The sequence below is a fragment of the Pseudophryne corroboree genome, chromosome 4 (assembly GCF_028390025.1).
Source record: "Pseudophryne corroboree isolate aPseCor3 chromosome 4, aPseCor3.hap2, whole genome shotgun sequence".
NCBI lineage: Eukaryota > Metazoa > Chordata > Amphibia > Anura > Myobatrachidae > Pseudophryne > Pseudophryne corroboree.
This window is the reverse complement of record NC_086447.1, coordinates 417,669,458-417,695,993: the sequence shown is the minus strand read 5'-3', so window position 1 is coordinate 417,695,993 and position 26,536 is coordinate 417,669,458. Positions and strand designations below refer to the sequence as shown.

Genomic DNA, 26,536 nt, shown 5'->3' with positions numbered 1-26,536 from the left:
GACCCTTAGATACCTAGGAGTAAATTTAGCTAGGGATAGGAATATCTATGATTGTAACTATGGCCCCCTCCTTAGAGCTTTTGAAGGTCTCACCAATGACTGGATGTTGCATGAAGTATCTTGGCTGGGCAGAATAGCGGCGGCTAAGATGGTTCTCTTTCCCAAACTCAAGTATCTCTTCCGAACTATCCCTAGACCTTTTCCTAAATTATTTTGCAATAAGTTCTGTAGACTTAATACTCATTATACAGTATATGGAAGGGACATAAGCCTAAAATACCAAGGACTATCCTCTCCCTCCCTAAACTGAAAGGTGGAGTAGCTTTTCCTGATTTAGAAAAATACCACTGTGCTTGTCTATTAAGTCAAGCTAGGGATTGGCTTAACTCTGACTCACCTAAGTCTTGGGTTGCGATGGAGAGGGACTTCATGCGTCCTTTGCCCTCCCTGATCTGTTCTAGTGACCTAAAAATGTTGTCCATGCCTGGTCAGGATCCTTCAAATCTGTACAAACCCCACTTCTTGCCTGGCACAAATGAATATCTTTAACGGACAATGCTGCCCTTACCGTCCCCAGACCTATCCTTAAAAACTGTTGCTCATTTAATACCCAATCTTAATCTTGGTTGTATGGGCAACATCCCATCTTAAATAGAACTCTCATCTTAGTAAATTTACCCCCAGGAGTATCTCCTTCTTGGGGGCTGTCCTCCTGCAAGACAGTTTAGTGTCTTTCACCCATCTTCAAATACATCACACTCCCCCGAAGCAAGATTTTTTTAAAAGTATCTTCATTTGCGACACTGGCTGCAGAGTTACCTCCCCACTCCCATAAAAAGACTGTGTATCCCATCATTTCTCGTGGCTCGGTTTAAATCTTCAAACCATAAGGGATGAAGTGCATGGTGGCATAGCTATCAATTGACAGCAGGTAAAAAAGGGAAGATGACATTGCAAATTGAGAGAGAGAGAGAGAGAGAGAGAGAGATCTAGCTACTGTAGGACATTTTCTGAAAGGGAATGAGAAACTATATATCTACTTGTTTTTACAATTTCTAGGTGCATCAACCACTCGGACATATTTTACAGATTAGTACAGAGGGTGTATTTCACCCCAGAGCGGTAACATAAAATATGTACCACTATCTCTCAATATTGTTGGCAAAATTGGTGATGTGCGAGAGACATATTTCATGTTTTCTGGTCATGTCCTGTACTCAAGCCTCTTTGGACTAGGTCTTCTCTGTGATTGGTAAAATTCTGTGAGTGACTATCCCAATGTATCCTAATAGTGCACGTCTTCATTTTTACCCCAGAGATTTGTCCCAAGGAGATAGATATTTATTGGGTCATATTTTGGTTGCTCCCAAGGCTTCTATTACCCAGTTGTGGAGAACCGCTGAGAATAAAATCCAGAAGCATTTCATATTTGAGACAGTGGAGTGCAAATACTCTGCAGCTGCTTCTTCTATTCACATGAAGTGGTTTAGCTGGGAAGACTATAGAGAGGAACAAGAGTACTCTACTATGTGTAGTGCTCCAATGGATCTTAATATTTTATATTCTCCTGGGGCTGATGTCTAAAGTCTAGTGTCTATAAGTACGTAAGTTTGCTGATAATTGAGTATTAATATTGTTCACTTGTAGAGTTTTATTTTATATGTATGGGCCTTACCATTGATCTCAATTTAACACCCCTTTTCCCTCCTATTTTTTTCTCTCTCTCTCTCTCTCTCTCTCTCTCTCTCTCTCTCTCTGTACCACCATTAATTAGTAATACTAATTGTATTTAATTCAATAAAAATAAGATTTTACTTACCGATAAATCTATTTCTCATAGTCCGTAGTGGATGCTGGGGACTCCGTCAGGACCATGGGGAATAGCGGCTCCGCAGGAGACAGGGCACAAAAGCAAGCTTTTAGGATCACATGGTGTGTACTGGCTCCTCCCCCTATGACCCTCCTCCAAGCCTCAGTTAGGTACTGTGCCCGGACGAGCGTACACAATAAGGAAGGATCTTGAATCCCGGGTAAGACTCATACCAGCCACACCAATCACACCGTACAACTTGTGATTTGAACCCAGTTAACAGTATGATAACAATGAAGTAGCCTCTAAAAAAGATGGCTCACAACAATAATAACCCAATTTTTTTGTAACAATAACTATGTACAAGTAATGCAGACAATCCGCACTTGGGATGGGCGCCCAGCATCCACTACGGACTATGAGAAATAGATTTATCGGTAAGTAAAATCTTATTTTCTCTAACGTCCTAGTGGATGCTGGGGACTCCGTCAGGACCATGGGGATTATACCAAAGCTCCCAAACGGGCGGGAGAGTGCGGATGACTCTGCAGCACCGAATGAGAGAACTCCTGGTCCTCCTCAGCCAGGGTATCAAATTTGTAGAATTTAGCAAACGTGTTTGCCCCTGACCAAGTAGCTGCTCGGCAAAGTTGTAAAGCCGAGACCCCTCGGGCAGCTGCCCAAGATGAGCCCACCTTCCTTGTGGAATGGGCATTTACAGATTTTGGCTGTGGCAGGCCTGCCACAGAATGTGCAAGCTGAATTGTACTACAAATCCAACGAGCAATAGTCTGCTTAGAAGCAGGAGCACCCAGCTTTTTGGGTGCCTACAATATAAACAGCAAGTCAGACTTTCTGACTCCAGCCGTCCTGGAATTATATATATATATATATTTTCAGGGCCCTGACAACGTCTAGCAACTTGGAGTCCTCCAAGTCCCTAGTAGCCGCAGGCACCACAATAGGTTGTTTCAGGTGAAACGCTGACACCACCTTAGGAAGAAACTGGGGACGAGTCCGCAGTTCTGCCCTGTCCGAATGGAAAATCAAATATGGGCTTTTGTAAGACAAAGCCGCCAATTTTGACAATCGCCTGGCCGAGGCCAGGGCCAACAGCATGGTCACTTTCCATGTGAGATATTTCAAATCCACAGATTTGAGTGGTTCAAACCAATATGATTTGAGGAATCCCAACACTACGTTGAGATCCCACGGTGCCACTGGAGGCACACAAGGGCTGTATATGCAATACTCCCTTGACAAACGTCTGGACTTCAGGAACTGAAGCCAATTCTTTCTGGAAGAAAATCTATAGGGCCGAAACTTGAACCTTAATGGACCCCAATTTGAGGCTCATAGACACTCCTGTTTGCAGGAAGTGCAGAAATCGACCTAGTTGAAATTTTTTCGTGGGGCCTTCCTGGCCTCACCCACGCAACATATTTTTACCACATGTGGTGATAACGTTGTGCGGTCACCTCCTTCCTGGCTTTGACCAGGGTAGGTATGACCTCTTCCGGAATGCCTTTTCCCTTAGGATCCGGCTTTCAAACCGCCATGCCGTCAAACGCAGTCGCGGTAAGTCTTGGAACAGACAAGGTCCCTGCTGGAGCAGGTCCTTTCTTAAAGGCCGATGCCACGGTTCCTCTTGGAACAGACATGGTACTTGCTGAAAGCAAATCCCTTCTTAGCTCCCGAGGCCATTAGTCCTCTGTGAGCATCTCTTGAAGTTCCGGTTACCAAGTCCCTCTTGGCCAATCCGGAGCCACGAGTATAGTTCTTACTCCTCTATGTCTTATAATTCTCAATACCTTGGTTATGAGAAGCAGAGAAGGGAACACATACACCGACTGTTACACCCACGGTGTTACCAGGACGTCCACAGCTATCGCCTGAAGGTCTCGTGACCTGGCGCAATACCTGTCCCATTTTTTTGTTCGGGCGGGACGCCATCATGTCCACCTTTGGTCTTTCCCAACGGTTCACAATCATGCGGAAAACTTCCCGATGAAGTTCCCACTCTCCCGGGTGGAGGTCGTGCCTGCTGAGGAAGTCTGCTTCCCAGTCGTCCACTCCCGGAATGAACACTGCTGACAGTGCTATCACATGCTTTTCCGCCTAGCGAAAAATCCTTGCAGTTTTGCCACTGCCCTCCTGCTTCTTGTGCCGCCCTTTCTGTTTACGTGGGCGACTGCCGTGATGTTATCCCACTGGATCAATACCGGCTGACCTTGAAGCAGAGGTCTTGCTAAGCTTAGAGCATTATAAATTTGCTCTTAGCTCCAGTATATTTATGTGGAGAGAATTCTCCAGACTTGATCACACTCCTTGTGTGACTGCTCCCCAGCCTCTCAGGCTGGCCTCCGTGGTCACGAGCATCCAATCCTGAATGCCGAATCTGCGGCCCTCTAGAAGATGAGCACTCTGTAATCACCACAGGAGAGACACCCTTGTCCTTGGATATAGGGTTATCCGCTGATGCATCTGAAGATGCGATCCGGACCATTTGTCCAGCAGATCCCACTGAAGAGTTCTTGCGTGAAATCTGCCGAATGGAAGCGCTTCGTAATAAGCCACCATTTTTACCAGGACTCTTGTGCAATGATGCACTGACACTTTTCCTGGTTTTAGGAGGATCCCGATTAGCTCGGATAACTCCCTGGCTTTCTCCTCTGGGAGAAACACCTTTTTCTGGACTGTGTCCAGAATCATCCCTAGGACCAGCAGACGTGTCGTCGGAACAACTGCGGTTTTGGAATATTTAGAATCCACCCGTGCTGTCGTAGAACTACTTGAGATAGTGCTACTCCGACCTCCAACTGTTCTCTGGACCTTGTTGTTATCAGGAGGTCGTCCATTTTCTTTGAAGACGAATCCTCCTTTCGGTCATTACCTTGGTAAGGACCCGGGGTGCCTTGGACAATCCAACGGCATCGTCTTGAAACTGATAGTGACAGTTCTGTACCACGAACCTGAGGTACCCTTGGTGAGAAAAGGCAAATTTTGGGACATGGAGGTAAGCATCCCTGATGTCCCGGGACACCATATAGTCCCCTTGTTCTTTGCTATCACTGCTCTGAGTGACTCCATCTGGATTTGAACCCTTGTAAGTGTTCAAATTTTTCAGATTTAGAATAGGTCTCACCTAGCCTTCAGTACCACCATATAGTGTGGAGTAATACCCCTTTCCTTGTTGTCGGAGGGGTAAATTTATTATCACCTGCTGGGAATACAGCTTGTGAATTGTTTTCAATACTGCCTCCCTGTCGGAGGGAGACATTGGTACAGCAGACTACAGGAACCTGCGAGGGGGGAAACCTCTCGACATTCCAATCTGTATCCCTTGGATACTACTTGTAGGATCCAGGGGTCCTGTACGGTCCCAGCGTCATGCTGAGAACTTGGTAGAAGCGGTGGAGGGCTTCTGTTCCTGGGAATGGGCTGCCTGCTGCAGTCTTCTTCCCTTTCCTCTATCCCTGGGCAGATATGACTCTTATAGGGACGAAAGGACTGAGGCTGAAAAGACGGTGTCTTTTTCTGCAGAGATGTGACTTAGGGTAAAAAACGGTGGATTTTCCAGCAGTTGCCCTGGCCACCAGGTCCCATGGACCGACCCCAAATAACTCCTCCCCTTTATACGGCAATACATCTTTGTGCCGTTTGGAATCTGCATCACCTGACCACTGTCGTGTCCATAAACATCTTCTTGCAGATATGGACATCGCATTTACTCTTGATGCCAGAGTGCAAATATCCCTCTGCGCATCTCGCATATATAGAAATGCATCCTTTAAATGCTCTATAGTCAATAAAATACTGTCCCTGTCAAAGGTATCAATATTTTTAGTCAGGGAATCCGACCAAGCCACCTCAGCTCTGCACATCCAGGCTGAGGCGATCGCTGGTCGCAGTATAACACCAGCATGTGTGTGTATACTTTTTAGGATATTTTTCAGCCTCCTATCAGCTGGCTCCTTAAGTACGGCCCTATCCGTAGATGGTACCGCCACTTGTTCTGATAAGCGTGTGAGCGCCTTATCCACCCTGAGGGGTGTTTCCCACCGCGCCTTAACTTCTGGCGGGAAAGGGTATACCGCCAATAATTTTCTATCGGGGGAAACCCACGCATCATCACACACTTCATTTAATTTATCTGATTCAGGAAAAACTACAGGTAGTTTTTTCACCTCACACATAATACCCTTTTTTGTGGTACTTGGAGTATCAGAAATATGTAACACCTCCTTCATTGCCCTTAATGTGTGGCCCTAAAAGAAAATACGTTTGTTTCTTCACCGTCGACACTGAAATCAGTGTCCGTGTCTGGGTCTGTGTCGACCGACTGAGGTAAATGGGCATTTTACAGCCCCTGACGGTGTTTGAGACGCCTGGACAGATACTAATTTGTTCGCCGGCCCTCTCATGTCGTCAACCGGCTTGCAGCGTGTTGACATTGTCACGTAATTTCCATAAATAAGCCATCCATTCCGGTGTCGACTCCCTAGAGAGTGACATCACCATTACAGGCAATTTGCTCCGCCTCCTCACCAATATTTTCCTCATACATGTCGACACACACGTACCGACATACAGCACACACATAGGGAATGCTCTGATAGAGGACAGGACCCACTAGCCCTTTGGGGAGACAGAGGGAGAGTTTGCCAGCACACACCAAAACGCTATAATTATCCAGGGACAACCTTTATATAAGTGTTCCTCCCTTATAGCATTTTAATATATATACATATCGCCAAATCAGTGCCCCCCCTCTCTGTTTTAACCCTGTTTCTGTAGTGCAGTGCAGGGGAGAGCATGGGAGCCTTCCCACCAGCCTGTGAGGGAAAATGGCGCTGTGTGCTGAGGAGAATAGGCCCCGCCCCCTTTTCGGCGGGCTTCTTCTCCGGAGTTTTAGATATCTGGCAGGGGTTAAATACATCCATATAGCCTCAAGGGCTATATGTGATGCATTTTTCGCCATACAGGTATTATACATTGCTGCCCAGGGCGCCCCCCCCAGCGCCCTGCACCCTCCGTGACCGCTGTGTGAAGTGTGCTGACAACAATGGCGCACAGCTGCAGTGCTGTGCGCTACCTGATGAAGACTGAGAGTCTTCTGCCGCCTGGTTCCGGACCTCTTCATCTTCAGCGTCTGCAAGGGGGGTCGGCGGCGAGGCTCCGGGACGAACCCCAGGGCGAGCCCTGTGTTCCGACTCCCTCTGGAGCTATGTCCAGTAGCCTAAGAATCCAATCCATCCTGCACGCAGGTGAGTTGAAAATCTCTCCCCTAAGTCCCTCGATGCAGTGAGCCTGTTGCCAGCAGGACTCACTGAAAATAAAGAACCTAAAAACTTTTTCTAAGTAACTCTTTAAGAGAGCCACCTAGATTGCACCCTTCTCGGCAGGGCACAAAAACCTAACTGAGGCTTGGAGGAGGGTCATAGGGGGAGGAGCCAGTACACACCATGTGATCCTAAAAGCTTGCTTTTGTGCCCTGTCTCCTGCGGAGCCGCTATTCCCCATGGTCCTGACGGAGTCCCCAGCATCCACTAGGACGTTAGAGAAAATGTATTATTAATAAAAAAATAAAAACCTCACAAAACCAGTCAATACCATCTCAGCATATTTACGGATATAAAAATATGGGGAGAAGATTTGAATGTATGGAGAGTTACCTCATGCATACATCCACAGAAAGTCTATGAATGTTACTCGGATCCTCTTTCACCGTCACATTTAATTTGAATGCTTCTGGCACAGCAGTGCTTCGTCTACGCCTTGAGGATGCCTTACGATTATATGCTACGTTAAGCTGCAAAAAAGAAAATAATGTAAAAACATGTCAGTTAACCATTTGCCAGAATTATTGACAATGTGAACATGTCCACCTCCAGTGTATAATCAGTCTACTACTGTCTCTGTCTGCTTTCTTCATTAAATGGAAAATAGCATCATCTCTAACTATGGAGGAATGGAAAGTGCCAACAAATCTGTCAAAACCGCCCTGTAAACACTGTACAGAATAGATCTGGCCGACAATTAAATTTTCCAACATTTGCATCTGCCTCCTCTGTACTACATGTTTGACTCTACATTTTGCATGCCAAGGCAAATTGCAAAGGTCTTGAAAAAGAAGGGTCAACACTGCAAATATTGTAGTTGTCAATAAAAGCCTTTGACACTTATGAAATCCTTGTAATTTTACTTCAGTATACCATAGTAACATCTGACAAGAAGGTATAAAAACACTGAAGCAGCAAACTGTGTGAAAACCAATACTTGTGTCATTCTCAAAACTTTTGCCCACAGCTGTATGCTTCTCAAGGGGCCCCTTTCCATTGCCTCTACCACTGCAACCCCCCTCCCGGTGGGCCCTTTATGCCCCAGTCTACCATTGCTCAGTACAAATAATGAATTACTGTAACCACTACCATTTGAAATCAGTGAATATAAACCATCAGGATTTTTTCATGAGAATTTTTCCTGGTTCCGAGCTCAAAACATAATATAGGTTGTGTATCCCATATCCAAATATTCTGAAATACGGAATATTCCAAAATACGGAATTTTTGGAGTGAGAGTGAGATAGTTAAACCTTTGTTTTCTGATGGCTCAATGTACACAAACTTTGTTTAATACACAAAATTATTAAAAATATTGTATTAAATGACCTTCAGGCTGTGTGTATAAGGTGTATATGAAACATAAATGAATTGTGTGAATGTACACACACATTGTTTAATGTACAAAGTTATTAAAAATATTAGCTAAAATGACCTTCAGGCTGTGTGTATAAGGTGTATATGTAACATAAATGCATTCTGTGCTTATATTTAGGTCCCATCACCATGATATCTCATTATGGTATGCAATTATCGCAAAATACGGAATAATCCAATATCCAAAATACTTCTGGTCCCAAGCATTTTGGATAAGGGATACTTAACCTGTATTAACATACCTCCCAACTGTCACAATTTTTTCGCGGGACAGTCCTGTTTTTCAGTGTCCCGTGGTGTGTGTGTGGGGCAGTTGGGAGACCCTCTCTCCCACTGTTCAGCTTAGCAGAGAAGCGGTGAATAGATGCTGTGAGCATGCGCACAGCATATATTCACTAGAGATGAGCGGGTTCGGTTTCTTTGAATCCGAACCCGCACGAACTTCACTTTTTTTTTCACGGGTCCGAGCGACTCGGATCTTCCCGCCTTGCTCGGTTAACCCGAGCGCGCCCGAACGTCATCATGACGCTGTCGGATTCTCGCGAGACTCGGATTCTATATAAGGAGCCGCGCGTCGCCGCCATTTTCACACGTGCATTGAGATTGATAGGGAGAGGACGTGGCTGGCGTCCTCTCCATTTAGATTAGATTTAGAAGAGAGAGAGAGAGAGAGATTGCTGTGATACTGTAGATTAGAAGAGAGTGCAGACAGAGTTTAGTGACTGACGACCACAGTGACCAGTGACCACCAGAGACAGTGCAGTTGTTTGTTTTATTTAATATATCCGTTCTCTGCCTGAAAAAAACGATACACAGTCACACAGTGACTCAGTCTGTGTGCACTGCTCAGCCCAGTGTGCTGCACATCAATGTATTGTATATAAAGCTTATAATTGTGGGGGAGACTGGGGAGCACTGCAGGTTGTTATAGCAGGAGCCAGGAGTACATGATAAATAATATTATATTAAAATTAAACAGTGCACACTTTTGCTGCAGGAGTGCCACTGCCAGTGTGACTAGTGGTGACCAGTGCCTGACCACCAGTATATTAGTAGTATTGTATACTATCTCTTTATCAACCAGTCTATATTAGCAGCAGACACAGTACAGTGCGGTAGTTCACGGCTGTGGCTACCTCTGTGTCGGCACTCGGCAGGCAGTCCGTCCATCCATAATTGTATTATAATATATACCACCTAACCGTGGTTTTTTTTTCATTCTTTATACCGTCGTCATACTAGTTGTTACGAGTATACTACTATCTCTTTATCAACCAGTGTACAGTGCGGTAGTTCACGGCTGTGGCTACCTCTGTGTCGGCACTCGGCAGGCAGTCCGTCCAACCATAATTGTATTATATACCACCTAACCGTGGTTTTTTTTTCATTCTTTATACCGTCGTCATACTAGTTGTTACGAGTATACTACTATCTCTTTATCAACCAGTGTACAGTGCGGTAGTTCACGGCTGTGGCTACCTCTGTGTCGGCACTCGGCAGGCAGTCCGTCCATCCATAATTGTATTATAATATATACCACCTAACCGTGGTTTTTTTTTCATTCTTTATACCGTCGTCATACTAGTTGTTACGAGTATACTACTATCTCTTTATCAACCAGTGTACAGTGCGGTAGTTCACGGCTGTGGCTACCTCTGTGTCGGCACTCGGCAGGCAGTCCGTCCAACCATAATTGTATTATAATATATACCACCTAACCGTGGTTTTTTTTTCATTCTTTATACCGTCGTCATACTAGTTGTTACGAGTATACTACTATCTCTTTATCAACCAGTGTACAGTGCGGTAGTTCACGGCTGTGGCTACCTCTGTGTCGGCACTCGGCAGGCAGTCCGTCCAACCATAATTGTATTATATACCACCTAACCGTGGTTTTTTTTTCATTCTTTATACCGTCGTCATACTAGTTGTTACGAGTATACTACTATCTCTTTATCAACCAGTGTACAGTGCGGTAGTTCACGGCTGTGGCTACCTCTGTGTCGGCACTCGGCAGGCAGTCCGTCCAACCATAATTGTATTATAATATATACCACCTAACCGTGGTTTTTTTTTCATTCTTTATACCGTCGTCATACTAGTTGTTACGAGTATACTACTATCTCTTTATCAACCAGTGTACAGTGCGGTAGTTCACGGCTGTGGCTACCTCTGTGTCGGCACTCGGCAGGCAGTCCGTCCATCCATAATTGTATTATAATATATACCACCTAACCGTGGTTTTTTTTTCATTCTTTATACCGTCGTCATACTAGTTGTTACGAGTATACTACTATCTCTTTATCAACCAGTGTACAGTGCGGTAGTTCACGGCTGTGGCTACCTCTGTGTCGGCACTCGGCAGGCAGTCCGTCCAACCATAATTGTATTATATACCACCTAACCGTGGTTTTTTTTTCATTCTTTATACCGTCGTCATACTAGTTGTTACGAGTATACTACTATCTCTTTATCAACCAGTGTACAGTGCGGTAGTTCACGGCTGTGGCTACCTCTGTGTCGGCACTCGGCAGGCAGTCCGTCCAACCATAATTGTATTATAATATATACCACCTAACCGTGGTTTTTTTTTCATTCTTTATACCGTCGTCATACTAGTTGTTACGAGTATACTACTATCTCTTTATCAACCAGTGTACAGTGCGGTAGTTCACGGCTGTGGCTACCTCTGTGTCGGCACTCGGCAGGCAGTCCGTCCATCCATAATTGTATTATATACCACCTAACCGTGGTTTTTTTATACCACCTAACCGTGGCAGTCCGTCCATAATTGTATACTAGTATCCAATCCATCCATCTCCATTGTTTACCTGAGGTGCCTTTTAGTTCTGCCTATAAAATATGGAGAACAAAAAAGTTGAGGTTCCAAAATTAGGGAAAGATCAAGATCCACTTCCACCTCGTGCTGAAGCTGCTGCCACTAGTCATGGCCGAGACGATGAAATGCCAGCAACGTCGTCTGCCAAGGCCGATGCCCAATGTCATAGTACAGAGCATGTCAAATCCAAAACACCAAATATCAGAAAAAAAAGGACTCCAAAACCTAAAATAAAATTGTCGGAGGAGAAGCGTAAACTTGCCAATATGCCATTTACCACACGGAGTGGCAAGGAACGGCTGAGGCCCTGGCCTATGTTCATGGCTAGTGGTTCAGCTTCACATGAGGATGGAAGCACTCAGCCTCTCGCTAGAAAACTGAAAAGACTCAAGCTGGCAAAAGCACCGCAAAGAACTGTGCGTTCTTTGAAATCCCAAATCCACAAGGAGAGTCCAATTGTGTCGGTTGCGATGCCTGACCTTCCCAACACTGGACGTGAAGAGCATGCGCCTTCCACCATTTGCACGCCCCCTGCAAGTGCTGGAAGGAGCACCCGCAGTCCAGTTCCTGATAGTCAGATTGAAGATGTCAGTGTTGAAGTACACCAGGATGAGGAGGATATGGGTGTTGCTGGCGCTGGGGAGGAAATTGACCAGGAGGATTCTGATGGTGAGGTGGTTTGTTTAAGTCAGGCACCCGGGGAGACACCTGTTGTCCGTGGGAGGAATATGGCCGTTGACATGCCAGGTGAAAATACCAAAAAAATCAGCTCTTCGGTATGGAGGTATTTCACCAGAAATGCGGACAACAGGTGTCAAGCCGTGTGTTCCCTTTGTCAAGCTGTAATAAGTAGGGGTAAGGACGTTAACCACCTCGGAACATCCTCCCTTATACGTCACCTGCAGCGCATTCATAATAAGTCAGTGACAAGTTCAAAAACTTTGGGTGACAGCGGAAGCAGTCCACTGACCAGTAAATCCCTTCCTCTTGTAACCAAGCTCACGCAAACCACCCCACCAACTCCCTCAGTGTCAATTTCCTCCTTCCCCAGGAATGCCAATAGTCCTGCAGGCCATGTCACTGGCAAGTCTGACGAGTCCTCTCCTGCCTGGGATTCCTCCGATGCATCCTTGCGTGTAACGCCTACTGCTGCTGGCGCTGCTGTTGTTGCCGCTGGGAGTCGATGGTCATCCCAGAGGGGAAGTCGTAAGCCCACTTGTACTACTTCCAGTAAGCAATTGACTGTTCAACAGTCCTTTGCGAGGAAGATGAAATATCACAGCAGTCATCCTACTGCAAAGCGGATAACTGAGGCCTTGGCATCCTGGGTGGTGAGAAACGTGGTTCCGGTATCCATCATTACTGCAGAGCCAACTAGAGACTTGTTGGAGGTACTGTGTCCCCGGTACCAAATACCATCTAGGTTCCATTTCTCTAGGCAGGCGATACCGAAAATGTACACAGACCTCAGAAAAAGAGTCACCAGTGTCCTAAAAAATGCAGCTGTACCCAATGTCCACTTAACCACGGACATGTGGACAAGTGGAGCAGGGCAGGGTCAGGACTATATGACTGTGACAGCCCACTGGGTAGATGTATGGACTCCCGCCGCAAGAACAGCAGCGGCGGCACCAGTAGCAGCATCTCGCAAACGCCAACTCTTTCCTAGGCAGGCTACGCTTTGTATCACCGCTTTCCAGAATACGCACACAGCTGAAAACCTCTTACGGCAACTGAGGAAGATCATCGCGGAATGGCTTACCCCAATTGGACTCTCCTGTGGATTTGTGGCATCGGACAACGCCAGCAATATTGTGTGTGCATTAAATCTGGGCCAATTCCAGCACGTCCCATGTTTTGCACATACCTTGAATTTGGTGGTGCAGAATTTTTTAAAAAACGACAGGGGCGTGCAAGAGATGCTGTCGGTGGCCAGAAGAATTGCGGGACACTTTCGGCGTACAGGCACCACGTACAGAAAACTGGAGCACCACCAAAAACTACTGAACCTGCCCTGCCATCATCTGAAGCAAGAAGTGGTAACGAGGTGGAATTCAACCCTCTATATGCTTCAGAGGTTGGAGGAGCAGCAAAAGGCCATTCAAGCCTATACAATTGAGCACGATATAGTAGGTGGAATGCACCTGTCTCAAGTGCAGTGGAGAATGATTTCAACGTTGTGCAAGGTTCTGATGCCCTTTGAACTTGCCACACGTGAAGTCAGTTCAGACACTGCCAGCCTGAGTCAGGTCATTCCCCTCATCAGGCTTTTGCAGAAGAAGCTGGAGGCATTGAAGGAGGAGCTAACACGGAGCGATTCCGCTAGGCATGTGGGACTTGTGGATGCAGCCCTTAATTCGCTTAACAAGGATTCACGGGTGGTCAATCTGTTGAAATCAGAGCACTACATTTTGGCCACCGTGCTCGATCCTAGATTTAAAGCCTACCTTGGATCTCTCTTTCCGGCAGACACAGGTCTGCTGGGGTTGAAAGACCTGCTGGTGACAAAATTGTCAAGTCAAGCGGAACGCGACCTGTCAACATCTCCTCCTTCACATTCTCCCGCAACTGGGGGTGCGAGGAAAAGGCTCAGAATTCCGAGCCCACCCGCTGGCGGTGATGCAGGGCAGTCTGGAGCGACTGCTGATGCTGACATCTGGTCCGGACTGAAGGACCTGACAACGATTACGGACATGTCGTCTACTGTCACTGCATATGATTCTCTCAACATTGATAGAATGGTGGAGGATTATATGAGTGACCGCATCCAAGTAGGCACGTCACACAGTCCGTACTTATACTGGCAGGAAAAAGAGGCAATTTGGAGGCCCTTGCACAAACTGGCTTTATTCTACCTAAGTTGCCCTCCCACAAGTGTGTACTCCGAAAGAGTGTTTAGTGCCGCCGCTCACCTTGTCAGCAATCGGCGTACGAGGTTACATCCAGAAAATGTGGAGAAGATGATGTTCATTAAAATGAATTATAATCAATTCCTCCGCGGAGACATTGACCAGCAGCAATTGCCTCCACAAAGTACACAGGGAGCTGAGATGGTGGATTCCAGTGGGGACGAATTGATAATCTGTGAGGAGGGGGATGTACACGGTGATATATCGGAGGGTGAAGATGAGGTGGACATCTTGCCTCTGTAGAGCCAGTTTGTGCAAGGAGAGATTAATTGCTTCTTTTTTGGGGGGGGGTCCAAACCAACCCGTCATATCAGTCACAGTCGTGTGGCAGACCCTGTCACTGAAATGATGGGTTGGTTAAAGTGTGCATGTCCTGTTTTGTTTATACAACATAAGGGTGGGTGGGAGGGCCCAAGGATAATTCCATCTTGCACCTCTTTTTTCTTTTCTTTTTCTTTGCATCATGTGCTGATTGGGGAGGGTTTTTTGGAAGGGACATCCTGCGTGACACTGCAGTGCCACTCCTAGATGGGCCCGGTGTTTGTGTCGGCCACTAGGGTCGCTAATCTTACTCACACAGCTACCTCATTGCGCCTCTTTTTTTCTTTGCGTCATGTGCTGTTTGGGGAGGGTTTTTTGGAAGGGACATCCTGCGTGACACTGCAGTGCCACTCCTAGATGTGCCCGGTGTTTGTGTCGGCCACTAGGGTCGCTAATCTTACTCACACAGCTACCTCATTGCGCCTCTTTTTTTCTTTGCGTCATGTGCTGTTTGGGGAGGGTTTTTTGGAAGGGACATCCTGCGTGACACTGCAGTGCCACTCCTAGATGTGCCCGGTGTTTGTGTCGGCCACTAGGGTCGCTAATCTTACTCACACAGTCAGCTACCTCATTGCGCCTCTTTTTTTCTTTGCGTCATGTGCTGTTTGGGGAGGGTTTTTTGGAAGGGCCATCCTGCGTGACACTGCAGTGCCACTCCTAGATGGGCCCGGTGTTTGTGTCGGCCACTAGGGTCGCTAATCTTACTCACACAGCTACCTCATTGCGCCTCTTTTTTTCTTTGCGTCATGTGCTGTTTGGGGAGGGTTTTTTGGAAGGGACATCCTGCGTGACACTGCAGTGCCACTCCTAGATGGGCCCGGTGTTTGTGTCGGCCACTAGGGTCGCTTATCTTACTCACACAGCGACCTCGGTGCAAATTTTAGGACTAAAAATAATATTGTGAGGTGTGAGGTATTCAGAATAGACTGAAAATGAGTGTAAATTATGGTTTTTGAGGTTAATAATACTTTGGGATCAAAATGACCCCCAAATTCTATGATTTAAGCTGTTTTTTAGTGTTTTTGGAAAAAAACACCCGAATCCAAAACACACCCGAATCCGACAAAAATAATTCGGTGAGGTTTTGCCAAAACGCGTTCGAACCCAAAACACGGCCGCGGAACCGAACCCAAAACCAAAACACAAAACCCGAAAAATTTCAGGCGCTCATCTCTAATATTCACCGACAGAGAGGGACAGGAGACATGTCCAGCAGCACACAGAGCGCTGTTAATGTCCCATAGTAATGAAAATGGGGGCATTACTCGCGACCGCGGCACTTCCTGCGAGGCCATGACGCTTACCTGTGAGGCCACACCCCCAGATGTCCCTCCTTAGTACTTCAAGAAGTCGGGAGGTATGTATTAAAATGATGACAATTTGAATCTTAGCTGCAAAGATGTGTCACTTTACTGAAATGGCATTACATGTAAAGTACCTTCTTTATTCACAAACATGGTGAAGAGCTCTGTGCTGGTTTACAATGCTGACATATATCATACTCCATTCTCAAACAGAATGTGATAAATGAATTATTTCAATCCTCAATACACAACAGTTGTAGCATGTTTGCAAAACAGTCTACACAAGAAGTAATTCAGTGTAATACCTGGACAAGAGCCAGTCCTCTTCCAGTCGCAGTAACATTGAGTAACAGTGGCTGGGCAACTTCAATCTAGTTTTCAAATAAAACACAAGTTAAGTACAAGACAAATGATACTGCCTGCATTTATCTATGTCAAATAGCCACATTTACCTGCTGACTTTGTAACACTAAAAGGTTGGAATTAATACCAAATGTTCTCGGTACAAATGGTCCAGTAACGGTCACTGTTAGTGATGTTTCACTAGAGGGCACCACCGACATAAACTGGGATAGAGCTTGCAAAGCCATCACTGTGTCCTTTTAAAAGATAAACAATAAATTGTCAGTACATGTGAATGAGTGGCTGTTTGGGCAAAATAGTTCAAACACAATTAATAAAACAAGTAACACATAAAAGAACATAAAAAAGACAGTTTCTAATTTGCTGCATCAAACATTCTTGTATCCCTTCACTTTCCTCTCCTGTGTTTCCTATTAAGTCTGTCTGAACACAGAGGCTAGTAAGCCTTACACTGCAGGCTGTGGCAGAGCCCCAAATGGTAGTATCCAAGATATCACATTCACACCCATCTATGGGGGTCATTCCGAGTTGATCGTAGCTGTGAGTAGCTCCCGACCAGCGCAGCTTTAGCGTGCTGGCCGGGAGCCACTCATTACTCCCTGGCCAGCAGTGGCTGCGTGTGACATCACGCAGCCGCTGCGGGCCACTCCCTGCATGGTCCGGCCACGCCTGCGTTGGCCGAACCGCGCCCACGAAATGGCGGCCAAACGCTGCCATTTCGCCCCCTCCCGCCCATCGACCGCCCCTGCCTGTCAATCAGGCAGAGGCGATCGTAGCACAGCGACGGGCGGCCATGCACATTTCTGACCCGATCGCTACGCTGCAAAAAACTGCAGCGTGTGATCGGGTCAGAATGACCACCTATATACGTAAATTAAGTCTATGGAGATTTCTTCAACTTTTTTGTTCTCCATCCAGGAGATTTACAGTGTACCACAGTGCTATATGGGCACATTTTTTGGAAAAAGGTGAGTGCAGACCATAAAATTTAATATGTGCTTACATCCTTTCTGTTCCACTTATTTACAAATCCTGTATGTGTTGAGCACAACAACCAAAACCCGTTTACTGTCCACTCTGACTCCTCTCTGACATAGCTGTATCCAGTGTTAAGTGACAAAAGAAGAGTAATACCCCTTTTCCACTGACAAGAAAATCCACATTTGCACATGAACGCATATCAACCTGGGGTTTTTGTCAGTGGAAAAGGGTCCCAAAAAACCCTCTGGGTCTAGTGACCCAGCAATCCAGATGATTTCATCTCCAAGCACCAGTACTGCACCCGTGTGCTGTGTGAACGGCACTGACCTGAGAATAATCTGAGTTGGTACCCAGGTGTATGTTTTGGGTCAGTCCTTTATTGGACACAGGATTTTGGTAGAAAAGGGGTATAAGATGATTTATCAGTCCAGTATAGGATAGGATCACTTTAGACAACACCACTCCAGATTAATGTGTCTTGTATACAGTTATTAGTGTGCGCTCCCTCCTTATATTATTCTATATTTGGATAACAATCTATTGACTATCTGGAGGTGCCATCACTAAACTTACAGTAGGTGTACAGTAGATCAACTCTTAACACAAACAGTCATACTTATTAACTAGCTTTTCTACACGTTCTTCGCATGGGAGTTTCTGATTTTCATGGTTGTACATATACATGAGTGTTAACAATGTGGTAAATCTAAGGAGATGTAAATTTGAGACGTTTTAACGTAAGTAAATATTAATCCATGGTTCTTGGCGTTACCCGAGGAGCAAATGTAGCAGATACGGTAAAAAGTGACAGGACCATTTTTGTACTATGTTAAATTCTACACACTGGAGATGTAATCCAAATTTTGGTCCGATTGTCCGTTTGGGCGTTCTCGTTCACGCAACGCAAGACACGAATCGGTAATGATGTCATTATATCAACCCCCTTTTTATCCCCTTAGGGGAGGTTTATTAAAATGCTAATTATGTAGTTTTCCTATTTCCTACCTGAAGATTACCTATGTTACATTTCAGCTTCCTAACATATCGGGAAGTAAGAGAATTAGTGATGAGTCGGTCAGTCAATGAGTGAGTGAGAGCTTTGGCATTTATATATATGATTATCAGGTCCTTGACCTAATAATTATAATTTCTTTTAGTTGCTATACACGGCAATAAGAAACTAAGATTTGCCAGGATGTACTAATATACACATACAGGGACAAGGGCTGTGAAAGTAAGTGATCATTTCACTTCTCTATTGGGACAACTCTGAGCTACTGCACAGTCTACTAATGTGGCTCGTGGTAGTAATCTGTGTTATATAGCCCACAGCTGCTAGGGCCAAGCTACAAATAGTACATTTATGGGATTCTCAATATTTGTGGCTATCCCCCCCCCCCCCCAAAAAAAAAACAAAAACAAAAACCCAGTATCCTACTAATATTATTCTATATATAGGACCCCAAGAGAGATAATTGATTCCACCTTACTGAATAGATGGACTTATCTTCAAAGGGTTTAAGGAGTGATGGAAATAATGCACCTACATCTGAGAGAGAGGAGTTTAATGTGCAATGAGACTGTGATAAGGGAATACATATGCGTGACCGACTTTCAGGGTTCCAGTGGTCAAAAGACTGACAGCGGCAACCTGGTGGTGACAATCCCGATAGGGGTTCAGTAAGTAATTACTTCCCCCCCACAAACCCCTACCCCTCCCTTCCTGCAGCCTAACCCTACCCACGATGCCTAGCCCTAACCCAGTGGTGCATAAACTTAACCCCCTTTCCTGCAGCCTAACTCTAACTCCCTAGTGCCTAAAGTTAACACTCCCCCTCGGCCTAACAGTCCCCTGCATGCTTACAATCAGGATATCGGGATTCCAGTGTCCACATTTTGACTTATGTCGGGATTCTGGAGCCAGTTTACTGGCTGCATGTAAGAATTTGTCGGGATTTCGACTCCCGGCATCCCGACCACTTGCATCCTGAATGCATCCTGCTGTAAGTGATTAGCCATAATACATTTCCTCTACCTACTTGATGTGGATATTAAATCCATACTTTACTTTTAAGTTCAGACTCTACCACCTTTCATTTTTACATCCTGTATCGTACTTATGTTTAAAATGGTATAGTTTCTATACAGTACGGTGCCAAAGATTTTACTGGTCCCATGTTAAAGAATCAAAACCTACAGTACCACCCTGCACTCAATGTCCAATATACAACCAGGGGTGTAGCGAGGGTGGCTCCAGTGGAGCTCGAGCTCCAGGCACTGGAAAAGTTAGAAGGCACGCCGCCACCTGATCACCACCCCTCCCTCTACCTGCTATAATGCGGGCCGCTGTACAGACAGCCGTAGAGCAGGAGAAGGAAAAGCAGTGGGATGCACACTGACTCTGAGACTAGGTAGGGTACAAGGCAGGCTAGAGGTGACAGCAGGAGACACTGACATCCAGCACATGCCGGAGCTCTGCCCACCCTCTTTATATGTCTCACTGTCTGCTTGTAGCTGTGCATCAGGGTTACTTCTGTCCTGCTACACCACTCTCTGCACTTGCTTCTGCAGCACCTCTTTATATGTCTCGCTGTCTGCTTGTAGCTGTGCATCAGGGTTACTTCTGACCTGCTACACCACTCTGTGCCCTTGCTTCTGCAGCACCTCTTTTTGCCCTGGCTCCTGCTGCACCTCTCTCTGTCCCAGCTACTGCAGCACCTCTCTCTGCCTCGGCTGCTGCAGCACCTCTCTCTGCGCCAGCTTTTGCAGCACCCCTCTCTGCCCAGGCTGCTACAGCACCTCTCTGTACATTGATGCAGCAGCACCTCTCTGTGCCCCAGCTGCAGCACCTCTCTCTGCATTAGAAGCTGCAGAGTAACATGTATAAGCAGCTCTACTGTGGCATAACGTGTATAACGGTTCTACTGTGGTGTAATGTTTATAAGCAGCTCTACTGTGGTGTAACTTGTATAAGAGGCTCTACTGTGGTGTAACGTGTATATGGGGCTCTGTGGTGTAGCATGTATAAATGGTTCTACTGTGGTGTAATGTGCATAAGGGGCTTTACTGTGGTGTAATGTGTACAAAGGGCTCTACTCTGGTGTAACATGTATAAATGGTTCTAATGTGGTGTAACGTGTATAAGGGGCTCTACTGTGGTGTAACGTGTTTAAGGGGCTCTACTGTGGTGTAGCGTGTATAAGGAGCTCTACTGTGGCATAATGTGTATAAGTGGCTCTACTGTTTTGTAGAACTTGTATAAGGGGCTCTACTGTGGCGTAACATGTATAATCGGCTCTACTGTGCTGTAGAGCCGATTATTATAAGGGGCTCTACTGTGTGGCGTAATGTGTATAAGGGGTACTACTGTGTGGTGTAATGTGAATAATGGACAATACTGTGTGGTGTAATCTGAATTGGTACTATTCTGTGGCCACCCCCTTGCCCATGAAGCCATGCCCCTATATTTTTTGATGCGCACTTTAGTCGTGCACTGTCCCTATTTTACACATGGAGCGCCCAAAGGAATTTTTGCCCTATGATCCATAATGTCTAGTACCGACCCTGTCACCAATAACCCAATTTAGTACAGGGGAGGGGGCGCTGAAACATGCTCTTGCTCTAGGCACCATGGCACATAGCTACACCACTGTATACAACTATTCAATACATTTTGTGCTAAATATGTAACATTTGTTACCTGAGTAGATGAATAGCCCCCAAGAGAATTCCTCTGCTCACTCAGCCATTTCATGACAGGAATGCCCTCTGTAATTCTGTTCTGTTGGCAGAAGGAAAGCAGGGCATAGGCTGCCATCTCAATATCTGCAGTTCTTGGCTGCCAGTAGTAACTTGTAGTTTCAGATGAAGAAGACCAGTACTTTGTCCCTAATAAAAGCATAAACATAATACAATAATTTCAGTATAATTTCATTATCTTATGGATACACGATAACTGTTCTTGACACTAAGACCCTGCTATACACTTTTAAAAGGTACTGAAAAGCAGAAACAAATAGTTAAAAGACTATTTTATATGTAAAACAATGGCAGTGACATACTGTAGTTGAGAAATAATTAGCAGACAGTATTCCATTTTGATGGTATACTCAGCGGGATTCGGTCTGAAGATCGACACTGTCTAGGTCGACCACAAGTGCAAGTAGAATGTCAGCTCTTCTTCTTTACAGTTACTTTGCAGTGAGAAAATTGACTTTTGATTTGTTTTAAAACAAGAAGAAATTATTTGTTGAACAATAATGTTGGTTAATAATTCAGCTGTAAGAAAGACCAAGTGAAGAAACCGTAAGATGCTTAGAGTAGCTGAAATAGTGAGATTTAGTTAAAATGTTGACATTCAAAATATGGACACTGTAATGTTAACAGGTTCAGAGTACAGTATCAGCATGATCGGTCAGAAGGTCAATATGTTCATAGTATCGCCATTATAAAAGTCGCTGCAATTACAGTTAGGGTTAGGACGCAGCTAGGATTATTGTAAAATAGGAGTGTCGGTATTATGACAGTATCAGCATCCTAAAAGTCAACATTTGGACCATGTCATTAAGTTGATGTCAACATAATCAATGTAGGCATTCTGAATGTCATATATGTCATACCACAACCAAAATAATTATTCTGGGGACAGATTTTTTTAAACTTGTAAATCATTTTGAATCAGTCATATTTCAAAAGTCAAAAGTCTGCTGTTATGAAGACACACCTACTAATCTCATTTTAAAAACTACTTAGAAAAGCATACAGAAGCTATCATAGTATGTCATAACCTGTGACCAATAAGAATAGATACAGTAGGCATTTAAACTGTATAAATTGTATGACTTGTAACAACCTATAGAATGGTACATGATAACTGACATGTATTTAAAGACTAGGCAATCACACGTTTCTTTTTAGGATATGTGAAATGGCTAATTTCTTCAACAATTAGTGATTTTATAGACAAACAATTACTCATGAGAAGAATGGTCTTCTGTATGCCGAATGTCGGGATCCCGGCGCACAGTATACCGGCGCCGGAATCCCGACACCCGGCATACCGACAACTATTCTCCCTCGTGGGGGTCCACGACCCCCCTGGAGGGAGAATAAAATAGCGTGGCGAGCGCAGCGAGCCCACAAGGGGCTCCTTTGCGCTCGCCACGCTGTCGGTATGCCAGCGGTCGGGCTCCCGGCGCCGGTATGCTGGGCGCCCGAGCGCCGGCATACCGTACGACACCCCATGAGAATGCCTACCAATTTGTTAGGGCCATGTTCAGGGCCATAAAGAGGGTTGAGCGAGTAATGACGCCACCCAGGGAGCAGAGCATAGGGGAATGCACTTCCACTCCCCTGTGGCACATGCATGTTGCTTGCATGGTGCGTGAAATTGCACATTGCGGCTATTTCCTAGTTCTGGCAACCCCACACCTTCACTGTGTTGCCATGGTAGTGCCAGAACAGGACCTCAATTACGAATATTCTGCCTATCAGTTTTCTAAGAACATATGAGGTATACATTGTTAGGCTGCATTCTACCCCTTTAGTCTGCAAGATGGCTGCTAATATTGGGTGTAGGTAACAGGTGCACTTTCATACCTTCAAACAGAAGGGTAAAATGCTATGTAATATTTCATTAACTTAGTCACACAAAAAGAAGTACAAATAAATCTTTCCATTATTGTAATGCACAAACTGAATTTAGTTGCTCAGGGATATATTACACGGATGGTGTAATGGTTAGTATTACTGACTCTCAGCACTGAGTTCATGGTTTTGATTCCCACGTTGGCTCTAGCTGTGTGGAGTTTGTATATTTTCCCTGTACTTGTGTGGGTTTCCTCCGGGTACTCCGGTTTCCTCCCACAATCCAAAAATATACTGGTAGGTAATTTTCTCCCAACAAAACCCTAGCGTGTATGAATGTGGTGTAAATGTGGTAGCAGGGGTATAGCCAGTACTTTGTGGGACCCATAGCAACAATTTGAAGGGGCCCCTGTACCAATGCTTCTAGTGAGACACCTCTCCACAAAAAGTTGCGCTAATTGTATGCCACATAATAGTGCCCTAGTTCAATTTCTGAACCATAGTAGTGCCCTAGTCAATGTTATGTCACACTGTAGGGCTGCCAGTACAGATTATGCAACACAGTATCCCCAGTTCCTATTATGTTACATTACAGTGCCTCCAGTATATTATGCCACACTATACTGTAGTGCCTCCGCTTCATATTGTGCCACATTACAATGCCCCAGTTCATATTATGTAACATTATAATGCCCTCCATCAAGTTCTAGTTATACCACATTACAATGAACAGATCCAAGGGCATAACTAGATATATTATAGGCCCCAAGGAAAAAGTTTGTAATGACACCTTTGTACCACCCAATGGTGAAAAATGTATAAAACACATGTAACTGTGACAGGAAGATGGGGCACTCTCAACACTAGGCCCCATAGCAGCTGCACTCCCTACACCAATGGTAGCTACGCCCTTGTGTGGTAGGGAATATAAATTGTAAACTCCACTGGGGCAGGGATCGATGTGAATGGCCAAATATTCTCTGTAAAGCGCTGCAGAATATGTGTGCGCTATATAAATAACTGGTAATAATAATAATAATAATAATAATAATTATTACTAAAGTTAGTAGCCAAAAAGACATTTCATAACTTAACATGAACTTACCTATACTTGATTTGGTTGCCCTTGAATCGAGCTGGTTGAGTGCTTCCGCTGCTTTGGTGCTATTGGCCAGTGACAGAGCATAGACAACAACTGACAACGTGTAATTGCTGGAAATTCCTTCTGAAAACTTTCCTTCAAGATACTGCACGGCTTTAAGAACTCTGGAGTGATAACGGTTCTGAAACAAATCACATCACATACTTGAATTATGGAAAATACATTGACTCCAAGACATGCTTGGGACTATTAGGGTCAGTTTGAAAATTAATCAAATGGGCATAGTCACTGAACTCAACCTTTGGGGGTATTATGATTGTTAATCTGTTTGATTTCAAGAGTTTAACGTTTAATTTCACAATTAAAATAGATTTTAAAAAATAGTCTTTTTTTCTGTGAGTTAAAGCAGGAGTACTGTAGCTAATTTTGCAGAATTTATTTTATTTCAAAAAACAAATACAGAGTGAGTACATCAAAGTGTTTCTTGAGTTTGGTTTTCGGAATAAAAAACACACTGAATGCTACACTACAGTTTTTACTTTGTGAATATCATTTGATGTTCATGTTGTTTAGCTATTAAATACATAACTGAAAGTGCTAGTTTAATCCCTTTAGTTATTAATTTTAAATAAACACCAGTTTGTAAACCTTTATAGGCATCTTATACTTACTCTGTAATATTCATCCTCTAGCAGTGAGGTCAGTATATAAGCAGTCAGGGTGACGGGGCCGTTCAGACCTCCCTGGAGTTCTTTGTGAATAACACGCCCAGGCTCAGAGAATACCCCGGTGTTCATATCCTGGTACTGCACCAACCATTCTACTGTCCCATTTAAAACATCTGAATTTATGTATATAAATGGCCGAGCCTGGAGGAAACATCTAAACACAAATGCTGAAAGCCTGGGAAAAAAAAATGCATCTGTAATGTACATTCATGGTATGCAGGAGAACTGATGTTACCTTTGTGTATAATCCTGAAGAAACAATCACACCATCTTTGTTGATAATGATTTTGTGCTATGGAATTGAATGAACATAGATTTACAAGCCCAGAAGAGCATAGCAGAGCATCAGGAGGGGATAGCCAGGCATGTTCCACAGTAGTTACAGCTATTGGAATGCTGGTGTTTGCAGTTCCACAACCATCATCATGCACATATAGCTAAGAGAAGGTAATACACTCCTTTTGTTTTTTTAGAGATCCCTAGCCTTAAGAGGCTCAAGCCCAGGGGTTAAAGTGAGCCGGAACGGGGCGGAGCTGCGTTCTGTCAGTTTCACTTGGAGAAGGAACGCAGTTCCGCTTCCTCCGGCTAACCTAACCCGATGTGTCCCCGACGCCGCAGGGAGATGACGGGCACCCGCTGAGATTGTGTTACCAGCGGGCGCCCGTCTCCCTCACTACAGCGGAAGCCGGTGGCAGGAGCTCACTACTGAGCTCCGGCTTCCGGCGCTGTCACTGTGCGCTATGGGAGAGACGTCATGACGTCTCTCCCACAGTGCAGAGGAGCGGGCGCCAAGAGAGGACTGCAGTGGTCTGGAAGCGGGAGAGGGGCTCGGTGAGTACTGTGATTTTTGATTGTTTTCTTCCTTAGTGTAGCGGCGCATCTACTGGGGGCAAACTACTGGGGGGCAGTACTACTGGGGGGGGAGCATCTACTGGGGGCAAACTACTGGGTGGCATTACTACTGGGGGCCCTACTAATGAGAGCATTGTAAAGGGGGCACTTCATAAGGGGCATCACTCCTGGGGACATAAGGGGCACTACTATTGTGGGCACTGCATAAGGGGCACCACTACTATAGGGTCTATATAAGGGACACTACCACTGTGGGCACTACCAGTACAGTGGCCATTGCATAAGTAGCACTACTACAGGTTGAGTCTCCCTTATCCAAAATGCTTGGGACCAGAGGTATTTTGGATATGGGATTTTTCCGTATTTTGGAATAATTGCATACCATAATGAGATATCATGGCGATGGGACCTAAATCTAAGCACAGAATGCATTTATATTACATATACACCTTATACACACAGCCTGAAGGTCATTTTAGCCAATATTTTTTATAACTTTGTGCATTAAACAAAGTGTGTATACATTCACACAATTCATTTATGTTACATATACACCTTATACACACAGCCTGAAGGTAATTTTAGCCAATATTTTTTATAACTTTATGCATTAAACAAAGTGTGTCTACATTCACACAATTCATTTATGTTTCATATACACCTTATACACACAGCCGGGAGGTCATTTAATACAATATTTTAAGAACTTTGTGTATTAAACAAAGTTTGTGTACATTGAGCCATCAAAAAACAAAGGTTTCACTATCTCACTCTCACTCAAAAAAGTCCGTATTTCGGAATATTCCGTATTTTGGAATATTTGGATATGGGATACTCAACCTGTACTGTGGGCATTATGTGTATTATGGGGTGCTACTACTGTGGGCATTATTACTATTGTGAGACCACGCCCCTTTTTATGGTGGGCGCAATACCTTTATTACATGGGCGCCGTGGGAAGGGGGGATGAGTTCCACCAACTCTCTAAGACCAATTTTAGCACTGCTCAAGCCCCATGCCGA

General features: G+C 44.9%; 1 protein-coding gene across 1 annotated transcript in view; it reads right to left on the bottom strand.

Annotated features, from left to right (window-relative positions):
* LOC134909676 (CD109 antigen-like) overlaps window positions 1–26,536 on the bottom strand; it is a 303,785-nt gene that overhangs the window by 12,298 nt on the left and 264,951 nt on the right. The window contains exons 25-30 of the mRNA XM_063916819.1: window positions 24,606–24,837; window positions 23,938–24,115; window positions 20,947–21,134; window positions 16,355–16,501; window positions 16,208–16,273; window positions 7,486–7,622 (exon numbers count right to left, since the gene is read on the bottom strand). Coding sequence (XP_063772889.1) covers window positions 7,486–7,622; window positions 16,208–16,273; window positions 16,355–16,501; window positions 20,947–21,134; window positions 23,938–24,115; window positions 24,606–24,837 — 948 coding nt within the window. The remainder of the gene's footprint in view (window positions 1–7,485; window positions 7,623–16,207; window positions 16,274–16,354; window positions 16,502–20,946; window positions 21,135–23,937; window positions 24,116–24,605; window positions 24,838–26,536) is intronic.